Consider the following 21,414-nt stretch of genomic DNA (forward strand, 5'->3'; position numbering starts at 1 on the left):
CAAACCAATTCAAATACTTCACACACACACACACACACACACACACACACACACACACACACACACACACACACACACACGCACACACGCACACACGCACACACGCACACACGCACACACGCACACACGCACACACGCACACACGCACACACGCACACACGCACACACGCACACACACACACACACACACACACACACACACACACACACACACACACACACACACACACACACACACACACACACACACACACACACACACACACACACACACACACACACACACACACACGTTCAGTAGCAACACACACATCCTGTAGTTTCAAAAGTCAGTCACAACACAGTGGAAGGGATGTTTGAGGCAACACTAACACAGCATCCAAACATAAACACACACCCTTTCAAAATTAAGTCAAATTCATCCCATATAACTAACTATACAATGGCTCTGCAAGTAGTAAGTCCTAATATACAGTATCTGTATTTACATTATTTGTTCAACCGCTACATTTCAAGTTGATAATCTAAAATGTTAACTTATTTGCAATTTCACATCTTAGGCTACAAACAGTTCACAACCCTTTTCAGAAAAGCAAAATATAATAAATATTAAAAGAAATATGATTCATTGAGCCCAATATAATTACAAGCAGCCAACCCATCTACACATTTGTCATGGTGATGTTGGAGGATGTCTCTCATGTCATCTCTCAGTAGCATATTTTAACCATTCCGATCAGGCCAGGTGTGCTTCATTTGGCCATGCAAATTGTTCACTGACAAGGTGCAAGGTTTCACTGAACTTCAGTCAGTGTCCCATATGGTTGTAGAGGTATGTAACATCACACTCCTCTCAAAGTCAAGAGCTACCACAGCTTGAGCCTATAGCACAAGCTGAAAATACACAACTAATATCCAAACACTACGATGGGAAACTGCTCAATTACGGTAAAGGTTCACAATATGCTACAGTTTACATTTCCCTTGGAGTTCAAGTTTTATATAATGCACCGATGCTAGATTGGTGTTGTGTCGAGAGGAATTCCATTGGATGTTGTCTATCTCAGGTAGGCCCAGACGTTGTTGAGATGAGTGAGGAATACTGTTTGTTTGCATGCTGCCGTAACACTACGCCAACTCATTGCTAAAGTGCTTCTTAGATTTGCAGGCTGTGTCACTGTCTACCAAGCCTGCCGGCCTGCTGCCATGAGCTCTGTAGCAGCACCAGGCTCTCTGGAGCTGCTCCCTCACTGGGATGGGTACTGACTGGGTTGGGCCTGGGCAGGTCACACTCAGGGTACAGTAGTAATCAGAGATCAGGGTCCATCAAGGGGGGGGGGGATCAGCAGCGGGACATGCGCTTGCGGTACTGTTCCACCAGGGGCACCAGGCACTGCGGGGAGCCGCTCTTTAGGAGGAAGGGGTGTTCTAGCAGGTCTGTGGCGCTGGCACGCTCCACTGGGTCTCGGATCAACATACGGTCCAGGAAGTTCTTCAACACCGGGGAGACCTACACAAAGTGTGAATTCCAAGTTAATTCAGCAGACATGTTGAAATAGGAAAAGGTGTTATCTCTCTATGTATGTATTCTTTTATTTTTTTACCCCCCTTTTTCGTAATTTCGTGATTACGATCTTGTCTCATGACTGCAACTCCCCAACGAGCTCGGTAGAGGTGAAGGTCAAGTCATGCGTCCTCCAAAACATGACCCACCAAACCGCACTTCTTAACACCCGCTCGCTTAACCCGGAAGCCAGCTGCACCAATGTGTCGGAGGTAACACTGTTCAATTGACAACCAAAGTCAGCCTGCAGGTGCCCAGCCCACCACAAGGAGTTGCTAGAGCGCGATGAGCCAAATGAAGCCCCCCCGGCCAAACCCTCCCCTAACCCGGACGCGCCCTATGGGACTCCCGGTCACGGCCGGTAATGACACAGCCCCAGACTCGGGAGGCCCTCTATGTATGTATTCTGTTTCACCTCTGACCTGTGTTGCGTTCCGTACAGTGGGAGCTGGCTCATCCCTCAGTCTTCTCATGGCTGCAACAGGGGTCTCACTGAAGTAAGGGGGCTCTCCATCCACCATCTCAACTACCATGATACCCAGAGACCACACATCTACCTGGCAGACACAACAAACCAGTATATATTCACCTTCAGTCAGTGTTGACATGCACATGAATACTGGACATCATGAGTATTTCTTTGGATACAGCTAGTATGTCATTAGTATGCAGTAATATACATGCACAGTTTGTTAGGATACAAATTTGTTTTGAATATCTTCTTTCTCACCTCAGTGCTGTATGGTGATTTAGAGATGACCTCCGGAGCCATCCAGTAGGGTGTTCCCACTAAAGACTTCCTTTTGGGGATGTCTTTACTGATCTGCGCACAGAACCCAAAGTCGGACAGCTTGATCTATACAGGGACATTAAAATTAAATTATAAACAGAAGTGTTTTTCTCCACTGAATTAAAAATACTTATGAGAGAGAGACCTACCCTCCCATCCAGTGTTAGCAGTATGGAGTCACTCTTGATGTCCCTGTGGATAACCCCCTGGGAGTGAAGGTAGGCCAGGGCTTGCAGCACAGCCTCACAGACTGTGGCTATCTGCTCCTCACTCAGCCTGCATAGGAGAGTGACACTGATATATGAAATCAAACTTTATTTGTCACATGCGCCATATACAACAAGTGTATACCTTACCGTGAAATGCTTACTTACAAGCCATTAGCCAACAGTGCAGTTCAAGAAGAGTTGAGAAAATATTTACCAAATAGACAAAAGTAAAAAATAATCATAAAAAGTAACACAATAACAATAACGAGGCTATATACAGGGGGTACCGGTACCAAGTCAGTGTGCGGGTGTACAGGTTAGTTGAGGTAATTTGTACATGTAGGTAGGGGTGAAGTGACTATGCATAGATAATAAACAGCAAGTAGCAGCAGTGTACAAAAGGGGGGGGGATCAATGTAAATAGTCCAGTGACAATTTTATGAATTGTTCAGCAGTCTTATGGCTTGGGTGTAGAAGCTGTTGAAGAGCCTTTGGTCCTAGACTTGGCGCTCCGCTACTGCCTGCTGTGCGGTAGCAGTCACACTTGGGTGACTGGAGTCTCTGACAATTTAATGGGCTTTCCTCTGACACTGCCTTTTATATAGGTCCTGGATGGCAGGAAGCTTGGCCCCAGTGATGTACTGGGCGGTACGCACTACCCTCTGTAGCGTCTTACGGTCAGATGCCGAGCAGTTGCCATACCAGGTTGTGATGAAACCAGTCAGGATGCTCTCGATGGTGCAGCTGTAGAACCTTTTGAGGATCTGGAGACCCATGCCAAATCTTTTCAGTCTCCTGAGGGGGGAAATATTTTGTCGTACCCTCTTCCCGACTGTCTTGGTATGTTTGGACCATGATAGTTCGTTGGTGATGTGGACACCAAGGAACTTGAAACTCTTGACCCGCTCCACTACAGCCCCATCGATGTTAATGGGGGCCTGTTCGGCCCACCTTTTCCTGTAGACCATGATCAGCTCCTTTGTCTTGCTCACATTGAGGGAGAGGTTGTTGTCCTGGCACCACCCTATAGGCCGTCTCGTCGTTGTCGGTGATCAGGCCAACCACTGTTGTGTCGTCAGCAAACTTAATGATGGTGTTGAAATCGTGTTTGGCCACGCAGTCGTGGGTGAACAGGGAGTACAGGAGGGGACAAGTACACACCCCTGAGGGGCCCCAGTATTAAGGATCAGCGTGGCAGACGTGTTGTTGCTTACTCTTACCACCTGGGGTGGCCCGTCAGGAAGTCCAGGATCCAGTTGCAGAGGGAGGTGTTTAGTCCCAGAGTCCTTAGCTTAGTGATGAGCTTTGTGGGCACTATGGTGTTGAACACTGAGCTGTAATCAATGAACAGCATTCTCACATAGATGTTCCTTTTGTCCAGGTGGGAAAGGGCAGTGTGGAGTGCGATTGAGATTGTGTCATCTGTGGATCAATTGGGGCGGTATGCGAATTGGAGTGGGTTTAGGGTGTCCGGGAGAATGCTGTTGATGTGAGCCATGACCAGCCTTTCAAAGCACTTCATGGCTACCGACGTGAGTGTTACGGGCGGTAATCATTTAGGCAGGTTACCTTCGCCTCCTTGGGCACAGGGACTATGGTGGTCTGCTTGAAACATGTAGATATTGCAGACTCGGTCAGGGAGAGTTTTAAAATATCAGTGAAGACACTTGACAGTTGGTCCACGCATACTTTGAGTACACGTCCTGGTAATCCGTCTGGCCAGGCGGCTTTGTGAATGTTGACCTGTTTAAACCTTTTGTTCACATCGGCTACTGAGAGCGATATCACACAGTCATCAAGAAAAGCTGGTGCTCCCGTGCATGCTTCAGTGTTGCTTGCCTCGAAGCGAGCATAAAAGGCATTTAGCCCGTCTGGTAGGCTCACGTCACTGGGCAGCTCACGACTGGGTTTCCCTTTGTAGTACGTAATAGTTTTCAAACCATGCCACATCCGATGTGTGTCAGAGAAGCTGTAATAGGTTCCTATCTTAATCCTGTATCCTGCTTTGCTTGTTTGATGGTTTGTCTGAGGACATAGCACGATTTCTTATAAGCGTTCAGATTTGTCTCCCGCTCCTTGAAAGTGGCATCTCTAGCCTTTAGCTCGACGCGGATGTGGCCTATAATCCATGGCTTCTTGTTGGGATATGTACGTACGGTCACTATGGGGGGGACATCGTCGATGTACTTATTGATGAAGCCGATGACTGAGGTGGTGTCACGACTTCTGCCGAAGTCGTTGCCTCTCCTTGTTCGGGCGGTGCTCGGCGTTCGACGTCACCGGTCTTCTAGCCATCATTGATCCTTTTTTCATTTTCCATTGGTTTTGTCTTGTCTTCCCACACACCTGTTTTCTATCCCATTCATTACCTGTTGTGTATTTAATCCTCTGTTTCCCCTCATGTCTTTGTCAGAGATTGTTTTATTGTCAGTGTAGTGTGTTTGTTGTATTAGGTGAGCGTCGGGTCCTCGTACCCATGTTTGTTTGTTTATGTACGTTTAGTGTTATGGAGCACACTCCGTGGACTTTATTAAACGACTCCATTTTACACTCCATTTGACTCTCCTGCGCCTGACTTCCCTGCCACCTATTACACCTATGCACGACAGGTGGTGTAGTCCTCAATACCATTGGATGAATCCCGGAACATATTCCAGTCTGTGCTAGCAAAGCAGTCCTGTAATGTAATATCCGCATCATCTGACCACTTCCGTATTGAGCGAGTCACTGGTACTTCCTGCTTTAGTTTTAGCCTGTAAGCAGGAATCAGGAATATAGAATTATGGTCAGATTTGCCAAATGGAGGGCGGGGGATAGCTTTGTATGCATCTCTGTGTGTGGAGTAAAGGTGGTCTAGGATTTTTTTTTTTTGCATATGTGACATGCTGGTAAACATTTATTTAAATGTATCTGCATTAAAGTCCCAGGCCACTAGGATTGCCGTTTCTGGGTTAGCATTTTCTTCTTTGCTTATGGCCTTATAGAGTTGGTTAAGAGCAGTCTTAGTGCCAGCTTTGTTCTGTGGTGGTAAATAGACAGCTACCAATAATATAGATGAGAACTCTCTTGGTAGATAGTGTGGTCTACAGCTTTTCAGAAGGTACTCTACCTCAGGCGAGCAATACCTCAAGGCTTCTTTAACATTAGACATCGCACACCAGCTGATATTGACAAATAGACACACACCCCCACCCCTCATTTTACCAGACATAGCTTTTCTGTTCTGCCGGTGCATGGAAAATCCCGCCTGCTCTATATTATTCGTATCGTCGTTCAGCCACATCTCGGTGACACATAAGATATTACAGTTTTTAATGTCTCGTTGGTAGGATAATCTTAATCGTAGGTCATCAATTGTATTTTCCAATGACTGCACGTTAGCAAGAAGAATGGATAGTAGTGGGAGTTTACTCGCTCGCCTATGGATTCTCAGAAGGATGCCCGATCTGTGGCCCCTTTTCCTGCGTCTTTTCTTCAAGCAAATGAAAGGGATCTGGGCCTGTTCCAGTGAAAGCAGTATATCCTTGTGAATAGGGTTCTACATGGAGCCCAAAACGATTCTATGTGGAACCATCAAGGTTTCTTTAAAATGTTATCCTATGGGGACAGTCGAAGAACCCTATTAGGTTCTAGATGTAACCTTTTTTTCGAGGAGTGTAGTGGTGGGTGGTATAGGTGAAGTTCAGACAACTACATGCATTCACTGTATCTCGTGTTTGCACCATGAAAATATAGCCTAGGTGATTTTGAACACTGAAGAACTGTGCTACAGAAACACCCCAGAAAATAGTTTTTTTTTGTTCTGGCTAATAGCTTTATTGATTGTTTAAAAAAAACTTATTTGGGGTTGGATTGGAGTATGAAGGAGGTATAATTTAGCAAATCTTGGGTTTTGCTGACAAAAAATGAAAATGACAGCCAATGTGATCTGGCCCATTTGTATATGTCAGTTAGAAATGCACTCAGTCCCCATGTCTCTAGGGTCTGAGGTATACCCCTGTCTCTGTATTGTGAATGAGCCAACCTTCAGTTTGGAATTGAAAATACATTGACAGGTAGAGTTCAAATTCACTGACAATTCCTTGTTTCTTATATCGAGTGGGCCATTTTCTTGCTTTTGTTTATGCATTTCTAGAGTATCTGATATACAGTACTGAATAGGATGAGAGCATAGATACAATTGTGTTTTGGGACTAAATTAATTTCACCACATTTCATTTGAACACACACAAATCCAATGATGTTATCGGATTATATTTTCCCATAGGAGGACAGTGTTTTGCTAAAGTGGCAGTGAGAATGGGAGTGACTGTGCCTGTCCTCTCAACTAATTAGTACCACACTACCCCTTAATGGTGAAAATAGGTACTGAAGACATAACAAGATTTTTGCTTCATCCTTCTGTCACACATGTCCTTGAAGTCTTGTCTCTCAAAAATGCTTATATTTTACATTATATTGACCCCTCAATACAATTTTCCCCCTGTATGACAGCAGTTATTTCTGGCTGTGTAGGTCAAGTCTGTGCAATGTCTCCATACCTGGTCTCAGACACAATGTTGGTTAGTGCTCCACCCTGAAGGTACTCCATAATGACCCAGAGCTCCTCCTCCACCAGGGCACTTTTAAACATCTCCACCACATTCCTGTGCTGGTAGTCCCTCATGATCACCACCTGGACAAACACATACAGTTGATAACAGAGGTGTCATGTAATGTACCTGATGATTTCAAGAGGGTACTCATGGGCAAAAAAAGGTTATTTGGGTATTATTGTCTGGGAAACAGTTTTTATTTTCTTATATTTTTTATTTCACCTTTATTTAACCAGGTAGGCCAGTTGAGAACAAGTTCTCATTTACAACTGCAACCTGGCCAAGATAAAGCAAAGCAGTGCAACACAAACAACAACACAGAGTTACACATGGAATAAACAAGCGTACAGTCAGTAACACAATAGAAAAAAGTCTATATACAGTGTGTGCAAATGGAGTGAGAAGGTATACAATAAATAGGCCATAGTAGCGAAGTAATTACAATTTAGCAAATTAACACTGCAGTGATAGATGTGCAGATGATGATGGTCTAGTAGAAATACTGGTGTGCAAAAGAGCAAAAACATCAATGAAAACAATAGGGGGATGAGGTAGGTAGATTGGATGGGCTATTTACAGATGGGCTGTGTACAGCTGCAGCGTTCAGTTTGCTGCTCAGATAGCTGATGTTTAAAGTTAGTGAGGGAGATATAAGTCTCCAACTTCAGCGATTTTTGCAACGTGGGTGTGGCTTTGGGGATCACAAACGTGGGTGTGGCTTTGGGGATCACCCGTGAGATATATCTGCTGGAGCGCGTGCTATGAGTGGGTGTTGTTATCGTGACCAGTGAGCTGATATAAGGCGGAGATTTACCTAGCAACGAATGTGAAGCAAAGGCCAGCTGACGAGAGCATACTGGTCGCAGAGGTGGGTGGTATATGGGGCTTTGGTGACAAAACGGATGGCACTCTAATAGACTGCATCCAGTTTGCTGAGTAGAGTGTTGGAGGCTATTTTGTAAATGACATCGCCGAAGTCAAGGATCAGTATGATAGTCAGTTTTACGAGGGTATGTTTGGCAACGTGAGTGAAGGAGGCTTTGTTGCGAAATAAGAAGCCAATTCTGGATTTCATTTTGGATTGGAGATGTTTAATATGAGTCTGGAAGGAGAGTTTACAGTCTAGCCAGACACCTAGGTATTTGTAGTTGTCCACATATTCTAAGTCAGAACCATCCAGAGTAGTGATGCTAGTCGGGCGGGCGGGTGCGGGCAGTGATCAGTTGAAAAGCATACATTTAGTTTTACTAGCATTTAAAAGCAGTTGGAGGCCACGGAAGGAGAGTTGTATGGCATTGAATCTCTTTTGGAGGTTTGTTAACACAGTGTCCAAAGAAGTGCCAGATGTATACAGAATGGTGTCGTCTGCGTAGAGGTGGATCAGGGAATCACCAGCAGCAAGAGCGACATCGTTGATGTATACAGAGAAAAGAGTCAGCGCGAGAATTGAACCCTGTGGTACCCCCATAGAGACAGCCAGAGGTTTGGACAACAGGCCCTCCGATTTGACACACTGAACTCTATCTGAGAAGTAGTTGGTGAACCAGGCAAGCCAGTCATTTGAGAAACAAAGGCTGTTGAGTCTGCCGATAAGAATGCAGTGATTGACAGAGTCGAAAGCCTTGGCCAGGTCGATGAAGACAGCTGCACAGTACTGTCTTTTGTTGATGGCTGTTGTGATATTGTTTAATACCTTGAGCGGGTCTGAGGTACACCCGTGACCGGCTCGGAAAACGGATTGCACAGATGAGAAGGTACGGTGGGATTCTAAATGGTCGGTGATCTGTTTATTAACATGGCTTTAGAAGACTTTAGAAATGCAGGGTAGGATGGACATAGGGCTGTAACAGTTTGGGTCTAGTGTCACCCCCTTTGAAGAGGGGGATGACCGCGGCAGCTTTCCAATCTTTAGGGATCTCTCGAAAGAGAGGTTGAGCAGACTGGTAATAGGGGTTGCAACAATGGCAGCGGATAATTTTTAGAAAGAGAGGGTCCAGATTGTCTAGCCCAGCTGATTTGTACGGGTGGATTTATTGGTGGTGACAGTGTTTCCGAGTGTCAGTGCAGTGGACAGCTGGGAGGAGGTGCTCTTATTCTCCATGGACTTTACAGTGTACCAAAACAGTGACTTCGTGTTATCTATCTCTACGCTAGAACTAGATGGATCTAAGGGGGCATTTGACCCAGCAGTTTCAATGTATTTTGTTTGACAATTTAAAATGCATGAACATGTTAAACCCGGCAACAAATAAATAACATCTGGGCTCTGTTATGTGATTTATCCCAGCATGATTTATTGGTGATTCGGGGTGGTGTTTTGAGGGGGGTCATTGAGGATAGTGTTGACTGGAGGTCGTCATACCTCGTTGAAAAGCAGCTCTCTACGTTGTTGTCTCCGCAGGTCCATCATCTTCACGGCCACCTGCCTGCCGCTGTGTTTCTCCCGAGCGATACACACCACCCCTGTGGACCCTTCTCCAATCTTCACAAAGTTCTCCAGGTACGACCGAGGGTCTCCCTTGTCCACCACCATGTTCAGGGCAGCCTTAAACTGTTTATGGGTCACCTTGGGGGGGTCTGGTGGTGGCCTCTGTGGGTTCTGAGGGGGTCTGAAGGCAGGGGAACATGTGCCTAGAGGGCTGGTGGCCAGGGAGCCGGTGGGGGAAGGACGGAGCTGGGAGGGGCTGTCCTGTCCGGGGAAGGGAGTATTAGGGCAGTCTGAGTGTCTCAGAAAGGGGTCAGGGCCGTTGGGTCTCAGGCCCATGTTGGGAGACAGTCCCAGGGTGTAGCTGGCTGAGGAGTGTACCATCCTGTGGGGTCTGATGCCACTCATGAAGGGACTACTGGTGGTGCTTGGTAGGAAGCCTGACTGGTGGTGCCTCAGAGCCGACTCTGCCTGGACGATAACAAAGAGAGAGAGAGAGAGAGAGAGAGAGAGAGAGAGAGAGAGAGAGAGAGAGAGAGAGAGAGAGAGAGAGAGAGAGAGAGAGAGAGAGAGAGAGAGAGAGAGAGAGAGAGAGAGAGAGAGAGAGAGAGAGAGAGGTAGAGTTGGCTGTCTTCCCAGGGTCCCTGGCTTGCTTTATTACTGGATATAAATCACAGTGCTTCACTCTCACACTATGCATTGACTTCACCTGTTGCGCTCCCTGCTAAAACGTTGCCATAGGTACCTCAATGTACCCTTGAGATTATGCCAAACATAGCATCTCTCAATGTTTACAAGCACATCGAAGCAATCAAGTCACAAATCATATTTTAGCATCCCCCAAAAAACAACAGCATAAATTGAGCAATCAACTGTAGAATGCAGGAATGCAGGCTGCTATAAGATGTTTTACCTAAAAAAAACAGTTTAAGAACTAACTCACTGGCCATATTATGGAAAAGGATTTTTAAAAGAGTAAAGCTGTAAGTTACAGTTTATACCAGAGTTAGCTACTGGCCAATGTGATATTGGTTGACTACACTATATATACAAAAGTATGCGAACATCCCTTCAAATTAGTGGATTCGGCAATTTCAGCCACACTTGTTGCTGACAGGGTTATAAAATTGAGCACACATTGAGCACACAGCCATGCCATCTCCATAGATGAACATTGGCAGTAGAATGGCCTTAATGAAGAGCTCGGTAACTTTCAACGTGACACCGTCATATGATGCCACCTTTCCAACCAATCAGTTCATTCAAATTTCTGCTCTGCTTGAGTTGCCCCGGTCATCTGTAGGTGCTGTTATTGCGAAGTGGAAACGTCTAGGAGCAGCAATGGCTCAGCCGCAAAGCGGTAGGCCACACAAGCTCACAGAATGGGACCGCCGAGTGATGAAGAACTTAAAAATTGTCGGTCCTCACTCACTACCAAGTTCCAAACTGTCTCTGGAAGCAACTTCAGCACAATAACTGTTAGTCGGGAGCTTCATGAAATCGGTTTTTCGGCCGAGCAGCTGCACACAAGCCTAAGATCACCATGCGCAATGCCAAGAGTCGGCTGGACTGGTGTATAGCTCTCCGCCATCGGACTCTGAAGCAGTGAAAACGCGTTCTCTGGAGTGTTGAATCACGCTTCACCATCTGGCAGTCAAATGGACGAATCTGGGTTTTACAGATGCCAGGAGAACATAGTGTACAGTTTGGTGGAGGAAGAATGGTCTGGGACTGTTTTTCATGGTTCGGGCTAAGTCCCTTAGTTCCAGTGAAGGGAAATCTTAACGCTACAGCATACAATGACATTCTAAACGATTCTGTGCTTCCAACTTTGTGGCAACAGTTTGGGGAAGTCCCTTTCCTATATCAGTATGACAATGCCCCATGCAGAAAGTGAGGTCCATACAGAAATGGTTTGTCGAGATTGGGGTGGAAGAACTTGACTGGCCTGCGCAGAACCCTGACCTCAACCCAATCAGTGCCCGACCTTACCAATGCTCTTGTGGCTGAATGGAAGCAAGTACCCGAAGCAAATTTTCAACATCTAGCGGAAAGCCTTCCCAGAAGAGTGGAGGCTGTTATAGCAGCAAACGGGCTGGCCTATGACAATGTCCATCTAAAATATAGATGAGAGATTATGATTAAGTGATCTGCTCACCTTCAGGTCGTAGGAGGAGTATGGTCTGACAGGGCTGTTGTGGGAGTGGATGTAGAGGGTTGGTGCTGTACTCCGGAGGGGGGCGACCCCCATGGTCGGTATGCTGGACAGCCATGGCTGGGCTGTAGAAGAACGAGATAGGCCTCTGTTTTTGTGGCATAACCCTGGGCACCTGGAAGTCTCTCTTAACCATCAGTGTCTCTGTGGGGCTACCCACCTCACAGCTGATATAAGCCCCTTTAAAAGGCACTTGCATTGGCTGGGATGGAGCCAGGGGTCCCTCCAGACAACTGATGCTCACTTCATAGGTGGACTTGGCCCTGGGGAGAACGCCGTTCGGCTGTAAGGTAATACTCGTCCCACTCTCACTGTGGACGTTATGAGCCCTGTCTCTCCACTGCTGCTGCTCCAGCTCATCTTCTCCCAGGTCTTCATACTGGTAGGTGTCCCCCTCCTTCACCTCACCCAGCCTGCCCAGGGACTGGGCCCTTTTCCTGGCCGAAGGGCTGCTCTTCCTCAGGGAGTTGGAGCTGGTCACCGACAACCTGCTCATGTCGGAGATCATGGTTGAGATGTAGTCTCCATGACCGATCATACTCCCACGCACAATGGTCTGAAATGAAAGCAGTAATGTTCAGCCAACCTGGAATGATTGTAACATACTGCACACAGGCACTTCTATTTTGCAATGTGGCTTGTATAAAAACTGTAATGACGGATAGATTATTTCTGAAGAGTGAAATGTCAAGCAGCAAACATTGCAGTGTGCGTAGAAAAAGAGCATTACCTTGCCCTGACAAAACAAGATGACACAGACTTAAAAAATGTGTTGGGCCTTCCAGTTGAACCTATTAGAGAAAGGCCAATTGGCTGATTACTCAATCTCTGGTTAAAGTAAAGTTCTGTTCATCATCACGAGAGTCTCCTATGTTTCTCTGTCTTTGGAATGGTGCTCTGGTCAGCTCTCACAGCTGCACAGGTAATTTAGCCACACTAATTAACATCCCACTTCAAATTCTTTACAAATGACAAAATTGCGAATTATTGTACAAATGTCTCAAATGTAATAATTATTTTTGTAACCTCTCCAACCTTTGCCTCTGCCGTAAACGCTACATTATTTACATACAGAACACAAGTCTCCCATGTACTACCAATTCAATCCTGATGATCCTGTTAAAACCATGACCTTGCTTCAGAAGCTGACAGTGGGATTTTGAAATGCAAAACTGAAAATTATCCAATGGTGGTAATGAAAATGTGTTGTGTTTTTGTAAGGGGCATATCGGCATGAGTATTCAGCCTAGTGCAGAAATCCTTAGATTTGCAGGCTTTTTTGCTCACTGGCATTTCCACTGCTGTACGTGCACTTTCTATCCCTCAGCCATGGATCGTTATTATTTTCCTGCATGGAGTAATAAATCTTGGAGACTTCAAGGATTCGCGTAGTACAGTCAATGTACACAGCAGGATCATTAGCTGAGCCCCGTGATAGATAAGAAAGCAATATGACAGGGAGAACAGCAAGTGCTGTCAACCACACTGCCATCACTGGACTAAGGAAACGTTAGACGACAAAAGCAGGGTAACTCTGCTGAAGATCTAAAGGGCGTTATAGCCTCTGATAAAAACACTTTTGATGGAGGGTTTTGAGGCTTACTAAAACTGGAAAAATCTCAGAAATAAAATCCTATACATTCTCAGCACTTTTTGTCTGTTAAATAATACATTCAGAGAAAAAAAACGTGCAAACAGGAAAGTGAGCTGAGAATAAGGTCCAGTACCTTCTTTGGCTTGAGCTCCACGGAGGTGATCCGGGAGGGGTCCACCATAGGCTTGGGCCTACGGAGGTTCTCTATCAGACTGTGCCATTGGGTCGGCAGGCCCACAAAGCAGCACCGCTTGGCGTCAAACGAGGTGTGCACCCGGTGCTCAAAGTTCTTCGGTGTTGAGATCTCTGGCCTCTTCTTTTTCTTCTTACGAAACATCGTCAGGTCCAGAAGACTGACAGCTTGCCAAAGTCAAGACGGCCCTGCATAGACAAGAAGTAGACACATTCAATACATTATTTTTCTAAATGAGCAGTTACCATTGATAAAGTCACTTACAGCTTCTTTAATCAATGAACAGTCAATTATCCATCAATGTGTACGTTGAAGTTACTATAACAACATCAGACACTTCCATTAGAAAACGAAATACAAGTGAATAAACTCCAATCTGTCAGTCTAAAAATATTCTCTCCGTGATATGTTCATCTTCCAGACTGGCTTTATGTCTGTCATTTGCTTTTGTGCCTTATAACCTGTCTTGGGGGGACAGGTTTGTAAGCCTGTGTGTAATGAAGGATATCTATTAAGGCTTATTCATTCTCTGTGCCCTTTTACTGACGAGCACACAGTCGGCCTGGCCAAAGCCCACAGGCTTTCAGTGCATTAGAGGGAGGAAAACACAAATAGTCCACCCTCCATAACCCCTAACGTTCATATGTTGGAGTCTACCACCATAACCCCTAACGTTCATATGTTGGAGTCTACCACCATAACCCCTAACGTTCATATGTTGGAGTCTACCACCATAACCCATAACTTCACTATGCTGGAGTCTACCACCATAACCCTTAACTTCCCTATGCTGGAGTCTACCACCATAACCCTTAACTTCCCTATGCTGGAGTCTACCACCATAACCCCTAATGTCCCTATGCTGGAGTCTACCACCATAACCCATAACTTCACTATGCTGGAGTCTACCACCATAACCCTTAACTTCCCTATGCTGGAGTCTACCACCATAACCCCTAACTTCCCTATGCTGGAGTCTACCACCATAACCCCTAACTTCCCTATACTGGAGTCTACCACCATTACCCCTAATGTCCCTATGCTGGAGTCTACCGCCATAACGCCTAACTTCCCTATGCTGGAGTCTACCACCATAACCCCTAATGTCCCTATGCTGGAGTCTACCACCATAACCCCTAATGTCCCTATGCTGGAGTCTACCACCATAACCCCTAACTTCACTATGCTGGAGTCTACCACCATAACCCTTAACTTCCCTATGTTGGAGTCTACCAGCATAACCCTTAACTTCCCTATGCTGGAGTCTACCACCATAACCCCTAACTTCCCTATGCTGGAGTCTACCACCATAACCCCTAACTTCCCTATGCTGGAGTCTACCACCATAACCCCTAACTTCCCTATGCTGGAGTCTACCACCATAACCCCTAACTTCACTATGCTGGAGTCTACCACCATAACTCCTAACTTCCCTATGCTGGAGTCTACCACCATAACCGCTAACTTCCCTATGCTGGAGTCTACCACCATAACCCCTAACGTTCCTATGCTGGAGTCTACCACCATAACCCCTAATGTCCCTATGCTGGAGTCTACCACCATAACCCCTAACGTTCATATGCTGGAGTCTACCACCATAACCCGTAACGTTCATATGCTGGAGGCTACCACCATAACCCCTAACTTCCCTATACTGGAGTCTACCACCATTACCCCTAATGTCCCTATGATGGAGTCTACCACCATAACGCCTAACTTCCCTATGCTGGAGTCTACCACCATAACCCCTAATGTCCCTATGCTGGAGTCTACCACCATAACCCCTAATGTCCCTATGCTGGAGTCTACCACCATAACCCCTAACTTCCCTATACTGGAGTCTACCACCATAACCCTTAACTTCCCTATGCTGGAGTCTACCAGCATAACCCTTAACTTCCCTATGCTGGAGTCTACCACCATAACCCCTAACTTCCCTATGCTGGAGTCTACCACCATAACCCTTAACTTCCCTATGCTGGAGTCTACCACCATAACCCCTAATTTCCCTATGCTGGAGTCTACCACCATAACCCCTAACGTTCATATGCTTGAATCTACCACCATAACCCCTAACGTTCAAATGCTGGAGTCTACCACCATAACCCCTAACGTTCATATGCTGGAGTCTACCACCATAACCCCTAAAGTTCATATGCTGGAGTCTACCACCATAATCCCTATCTTCCCTATGCTGGAGTCTACCACCATAACCCCTAATGTCCCTATGCTGGAGTCTACCACCATAACCCCTTACTTCCCTATGCTGGAGTCTACCACCATAACCCCTAATGTCCCTATGCTGGAGTCTACCACCATAACCCCTAACGTTCCTATGCTGGAGTCTACCACCATAACCCCTAATGTCCCTATGCTGGAGTCTACCACCATAACTCCTAACTTCCCTATGCTGGAGTCTACCACCATAACCCCTAATGTCCCTATGCTAGAGTCTACCACCATAACCCCTAACGTTCATATGCTGGAGTCTACCACCATAACCCCTAACGTTCATATGCTGGAGTCTACCACCATAACTCCTAACTTCCCTATACTGGAGTCTACCACCATTACCCCTAATGTCCCTATGCTGGAGTCTACCACCATAACGCCTAACTTCCCTATGCTGGAGTCTACCACCATAACCCCTAATGTCCCTATGCTGGAGTCTACCACCATAACCCCTAACTTCCCTATGCTGGAGTCTACCACCATAACCCTTAACTTCCCTATGCTGGAGTCTACCACCATAACCCTTAACTTCCCTATGCTGGAGTCTACCACCATAACCCATAACTTCCCTATGCTGGAGTCTACCACCATAACCCCTAACTTCCTTATGCTGGAGTCTACCACCATAACCCTTAACTTCCCTATGCTGGAGTCTACCACCATAACCCCTAACTTCCCTATGCTGGAGTCTACCACCATAACCCCTAACTTCCCTATGCTGGAGTCTACCACCATAACCCTTAACTTCCCTATGCTGGAGTCTACCACCATAACCCTTAACTTCCCTATGCTGGACTCTACCACCATAACCCCTAACGTTCAAATGCTGGAGTCTACCACCATAACCCCTAACGTTCATATGCTGGAATCTACCACCATAACCCCTAACGTTCAAATGCTGGAGTCTACCACCATAACCCCTAATGTCCCTATGCTGGAGTCTACCACCATAACCCCTAACGTTCATATGCTGGAGTCTACCACCATAACCCCTAACTTCCCTATGCTGGAGTCTACCACCATAACCCTTAACCTCCCTATGCTGGAGTCTACCACCATAACCCCTAACGTTCAAATGCTGGAGTCTACCACCATAACCCCTAATGTCCCTATGCTGGAGTCTACCACCATAACCCCTAACGTTCATATGCTGGAATCTACCACCATAACCCCTAACGTTCAAATGCTGGAGTCTACCACCATAACCCCTAATGTCCCTATGCTGGAGTCTACCACCATAACTCCTAACTTCCCTATGCTGGAGTCTACCACCATAACCCCTAATGTCCCTATGCTGGAGTCTACCACCATAACCCCTAACGTTCATATGCTGGAGTCTACCACCATAACCCCTAACGTTCATATGCTGGAGTCTACCACCATAACCCCTAACGTTCATATGCTGGAGTCTACCACCATAACGCCTAACTTCCCTATGCTGGAGTCTACCACCATAACCCCTAATGTCCCTATGCTGGAGTCTACCACCATAACCCCTAACTGGAGTCTACCCATAACCCATAATGCTGGAGTCTACCACCATAACCCCTAACTTCCCTATGCTGGAGTCTACCACCATAACCCCTAACTTCCCTATGCTGTAGTCTACCACCATAACCCCTAACTTCCCTATGCTGGAGTCTACCACCATAACCCCTAATGTCCCTATGCTGGAGTCTACCACCATACCATCTAACTTCCCTATGCTGGAGTCTACCACCATAACCCCTAACGTGCATATGCTGGAATCTACCACCATAACCCCTAATGTCCCTATGCTGGAGTCTACCACCATAACTCCTAACTTCCCTATGCTGGAGTCTACCACCATAACCCCTAATGTCCCTATGCTGGAGTCTACCACCATAACCCCTAACTTCCCTATGCTGGAGTCTACCACCATAACCCCTAATGTCCCTATGCTGGAGTCTACCACCATAACCCCTAACTTCCCTATGCTGGAGTCTACCACCATAACCCCTAACTTCCCTATGCTGGAGTCTACCACCATAACCCTTAACTTCCCTATGCTGGAGTCTACCACCATAACCCTTAACTTCCCTATGCTGGACTCTACCACCATAACCCCTAACGTTCAAATGCTGGAGTCTACCACCATAACCCCTAACGTTCATATGCTGGAATCTACCACCATAACCCCTAACGTTCAAATGCTGGAGTCTACCACCATAACCCCTAATGTCCCTATGCTGGAGTCTACCACCATAACCCCTAACGTTCATATGCTGGAGTCTACCACCATAACCCCTAACTTCCCTATGCTGGAGTCTACCACCATAACCCTTAACCTCCCTATGCTGGAGTCTACCACCATAACCCCTAACGTTCAAATGCTGGAGTCTACCACCATAACCCCTAATGTCCCTATGCTGGAGTCTACCACCATAACCCCTAACGTTCATATGCTGGAATCTACCACCATAACCCCTAACGTTCAAATGCTGGAGTCTACCACCATAACCCCTAATGTCCCTATGCTGGAGTCTACCACCATAACCCCTAACATTCATATGCTGGAGTCTACCACCATAACCCCTAACTTCCCTATGCTGGAGTCTATCACCATAACCCTTAACTTCCCTATGCTGGAGTCTACCACCATAACCCCTAATGTCCCTATGCTGGAGTCTACCACCATAACCCCTAACTTCACTATGCTGGAGTCTACCACCATAACCCTTAACTTCCCTATGCTGGAGTCTACCACCATAACCCCTAACTTCCCTATGCTGGAGTCTACCACCATAACCCCTAACGTTCCTATGCTGGAGTCTACCACCATAACCCCTAACTTCCCTATGCTGTAGTCTACCACCATAACCCCTAATGTCCCTATGCTGGAGTCTACCACCATAACCCCTAACGTTCATATGCTGGAGTCTACCACCATAACCCCTAACGTTCATATGCTGGAGTCTACCACCATAACCCCTAACGTTCATATGCTGGAGTCTACCACCATAACCCCTAACTTCCCTATACTGGAGTCTACCACCATTACCCCTAATGTCCCTATGCTGGAGTCTACCACCATAACGCCTAACTTCCCTATGCTGGAGTCTACCACCATAACCCCTAATGTCCCTATGCTGGAGTCTACCACCATAACCCTTAACTTCCCTATGCTGGAGTCTACCACCATAACCCATAATGTCCCTATGCTGGAGTCTACCACCATAACCCCTAACTTCCCTATGCTGGAGTCTACCACCATAACCCCTAACTTCCCTATGCTGTAGTCTACCACCATAACCCCTAACTTCCCTATGCTGGAGTCTACCACCATAACCCCTAATGTCCCTATGCTGGAGTCTACCACCATACCATCTAACTTCCCTATGCTGGAGTCTACCACCATAACCCCTAACGTTCATATGCTGGAGTCTACCACCATAACCCCTAACTTCCCTATGCTGGAGTCTACCACCATAACCCTTAACTTCCCTATGCTGGAGTCTACCACCATAACCCCTAATGTCCCTATGCTGGAGTCTACCACCATAACCCCTAACTTCACTATGCTGGAGTCTACCACCATAACCCTTAACTTCCCTATGCTGGAGTCTACCACCATAACCCCTAACTTCCCTATGCTGGAGTCTACCACCATAACCCCTAACGTTCCTATGCTGGAGTCTACCACCATAACCCCTAATGTCCCTATGCTGGAGTCTACCACCATAACTCCTAACTTCCCTATGCTGGAGTCTACCACCATAACCCCTAATGTCCCTATGCTGGAGTCTACCACCATAACCCCTAATGTTCATATGCTGGATTCTTCCACCATAACCCCTAACGTTCATATGCTGGAGTCTACCACCATAACCCCTAACGTTCAAATGCTGGAGTCTACCACCATAACCCCTAACGTTCAAATGCTGGAGTCTACCACCATAACCCCTAATGTCCCTATGCTGGAGTCTACCACCATAACCCCTAACGTTCATATGCTGGAATCTACCAACATAACCCCTAACGTTCAAATGCTGGAGTCTACCACCATAACCCCTAATGTCCCTATGCTGGAGTCTACCACCATAACCCCTAACGTTCATATGCTGGAGTCTACCACCATAACCCCTAACTTCCCTATGCTGGAGTCTATCACCATAACCCTTAACTTCCCTATGCTGGAGTCTACCACCATAACCCCTAATGTCCCTATGCTGGAGTCTACCACCATAACCCCTAACTTCACTATGCTGGAGTCTACCACCATAACCCTTAACTTCCCTATGCTGGAGTCTACCACCATAACCCCTAACTTCACTATGCTGGAGTCTACCACCATAACCCCTAACGTTCCTATGCTGGAGTCTACCACCATAACCCCTAATGTCCCTATGCTGGAGTCTACCACCATAACTCCTAACTTCCCTATGCTGGAGTCTACCACCATAACCCCTAATGTCCCTATGCTGGAGTCTACCACCATAACCCCTAACGTTCATATGCTGGAGTCTACCACCATAACCCCTAACTTCCCTATGCTGGAGTCTACCACCATAACCCCTAATGTCCCTATGCTGGAGTCTACCACCATAACCCCTAATGTTCATATGCTGGATTCTTCCACCATAACCCCTAACGTTCATATGCTGGAGTCTACCACCATAACCCCTAACGTTCAAATGCTGGAGTCTACCACCATAACCCCTAACGTTCAAATGCTGGAGTCTACCACCATAACCCCTAATGTCCCTATGCTGGAGTCTACCACCATAACCCCTAACGTTCATATGCTGGAATCTACCAACATAACCCCTAACGTTCAAATGCTGGAGTCTACCACCATAACCCCTAATGTCCCTATGCTGGAGTCTACCACCATAACCCCTAACGTTCATATGCTGGAGTCTACCACCATAACCCCTAACTTCCCTATGCTGGAGTCTATCACCATAACCCTAACTTCCCTATGCTGGAGTCTACCACCATAACCCCTAATGTCCCTATGCTGGAGTCTACCACCATAACCCCTAACTTCACTATGCTGGAGTCTACCACCATAACCCTTAACTTCCCTATGCTGGAGTCTACCACCATAACCCCTAACTTCCCTATGCTGGAGTCTACCACCATAACCCCTAACGTTCCTATGCTGGAGTCTACCACCATAACCCCTAATGTCCCTATGCTGGAGTCTACCACCATAACTCCTAACTTCCCTATGCTGGAGTCTACCACCATAACCCCTAATGTCCCTATGCTGGAGTCTACCACCATAACCCCTAACGTTCATATGCTGGAGTCTACCACCATAACCCCTAACTTCCCTATGCTGGAGTCTACCACCATAACCCTTAACCTCCCTATGCTGGAGTCTACCACCATAACCCCTAACGTTCATATGCTGGAGTCTACCACCATAACCCCTAACGTTCAAATGCTGGAGTCTACCACCATAACCCCTAATGTCCCTATGCTGGAGTCTACCACCATAACCCCTAACGTTCATATGCTGGAGTCTACCACCATAACCCCTAACTTCCCTATGCTGGAGTCTACCACCATAACCCTTAACTTCCCTATGCTGGAGTCTACCACCATAACCCCTAACTTCCCTATGCTGG

The 21,414-nt window shown here is 46.5% G+C and overlaps 1 protein-coding gene across 1 annotated transcript in view; it reads right to left on the reverse strand.

The window, feature by feature from the left end:
- Positions 1-285: 285 nt before the first annotated feature.
- Positions 286-21,414, reverse strand: part of LOC124001381 (serine/threonine-protein kinase PAK 6) — a 42,064-nt gene continuing 20,935 nt past the window's right edge. Inside the window, exons 2-9 of the mRNA XM_046308135.1 lie at positions 13,526-13,773; positions 11,742-12,354; positions 9,521-10,050; positions 7,105-7,238; positions 2,504-2,630; positions 2,295-2,420; positions 1,987-2,121; positions 286-1,510 (exon numbers count right to left, since the gene is read on the reverse strand). Coding sequence (XP_046164091.1) covers positions 1,343-1,510; positions 1,987-2,121; positions 2,295-2,420; positions 2,504-2,630; positions 7,105-7,238; positions 9,521-10,050; positions 11,742-12,354; positions 13,526-13,729 — 2,037 coding nt within the window. The 5' untranslated portion in view covers positions 13,730-13,773 and the 3' untranslated portion in view covers positions 286-1,342. The remainder of the gene's footprint in view (positions 1,511-1,986; positions 2,122-2,294; positions 2,421-2,503; positions 2,631-7,104; positions 7,239-9,520; positions 10,051-11,741; positions 12,355-13,525; positions 13,774-21,414) is intronic.

Source organism: Oncorhynchus gorbuscha, linkage group LG17 (assembly GCF_021184085.1).
Source record: "Oncorhynchus gorbuscha isolate QuinsamMale2020 ecotype Even-year linkage group LG17, OgorEven_v1.0, whole genome shotgun sequence".
Classification (NCBI taxonomy): domain Eukaryota; kingdom Metazoa; phylum Chordata; class Actinopteri; order Salmoniformes; family Salmonidae; genus Oncorhynchus; species Oncorhynchus gorbuscha.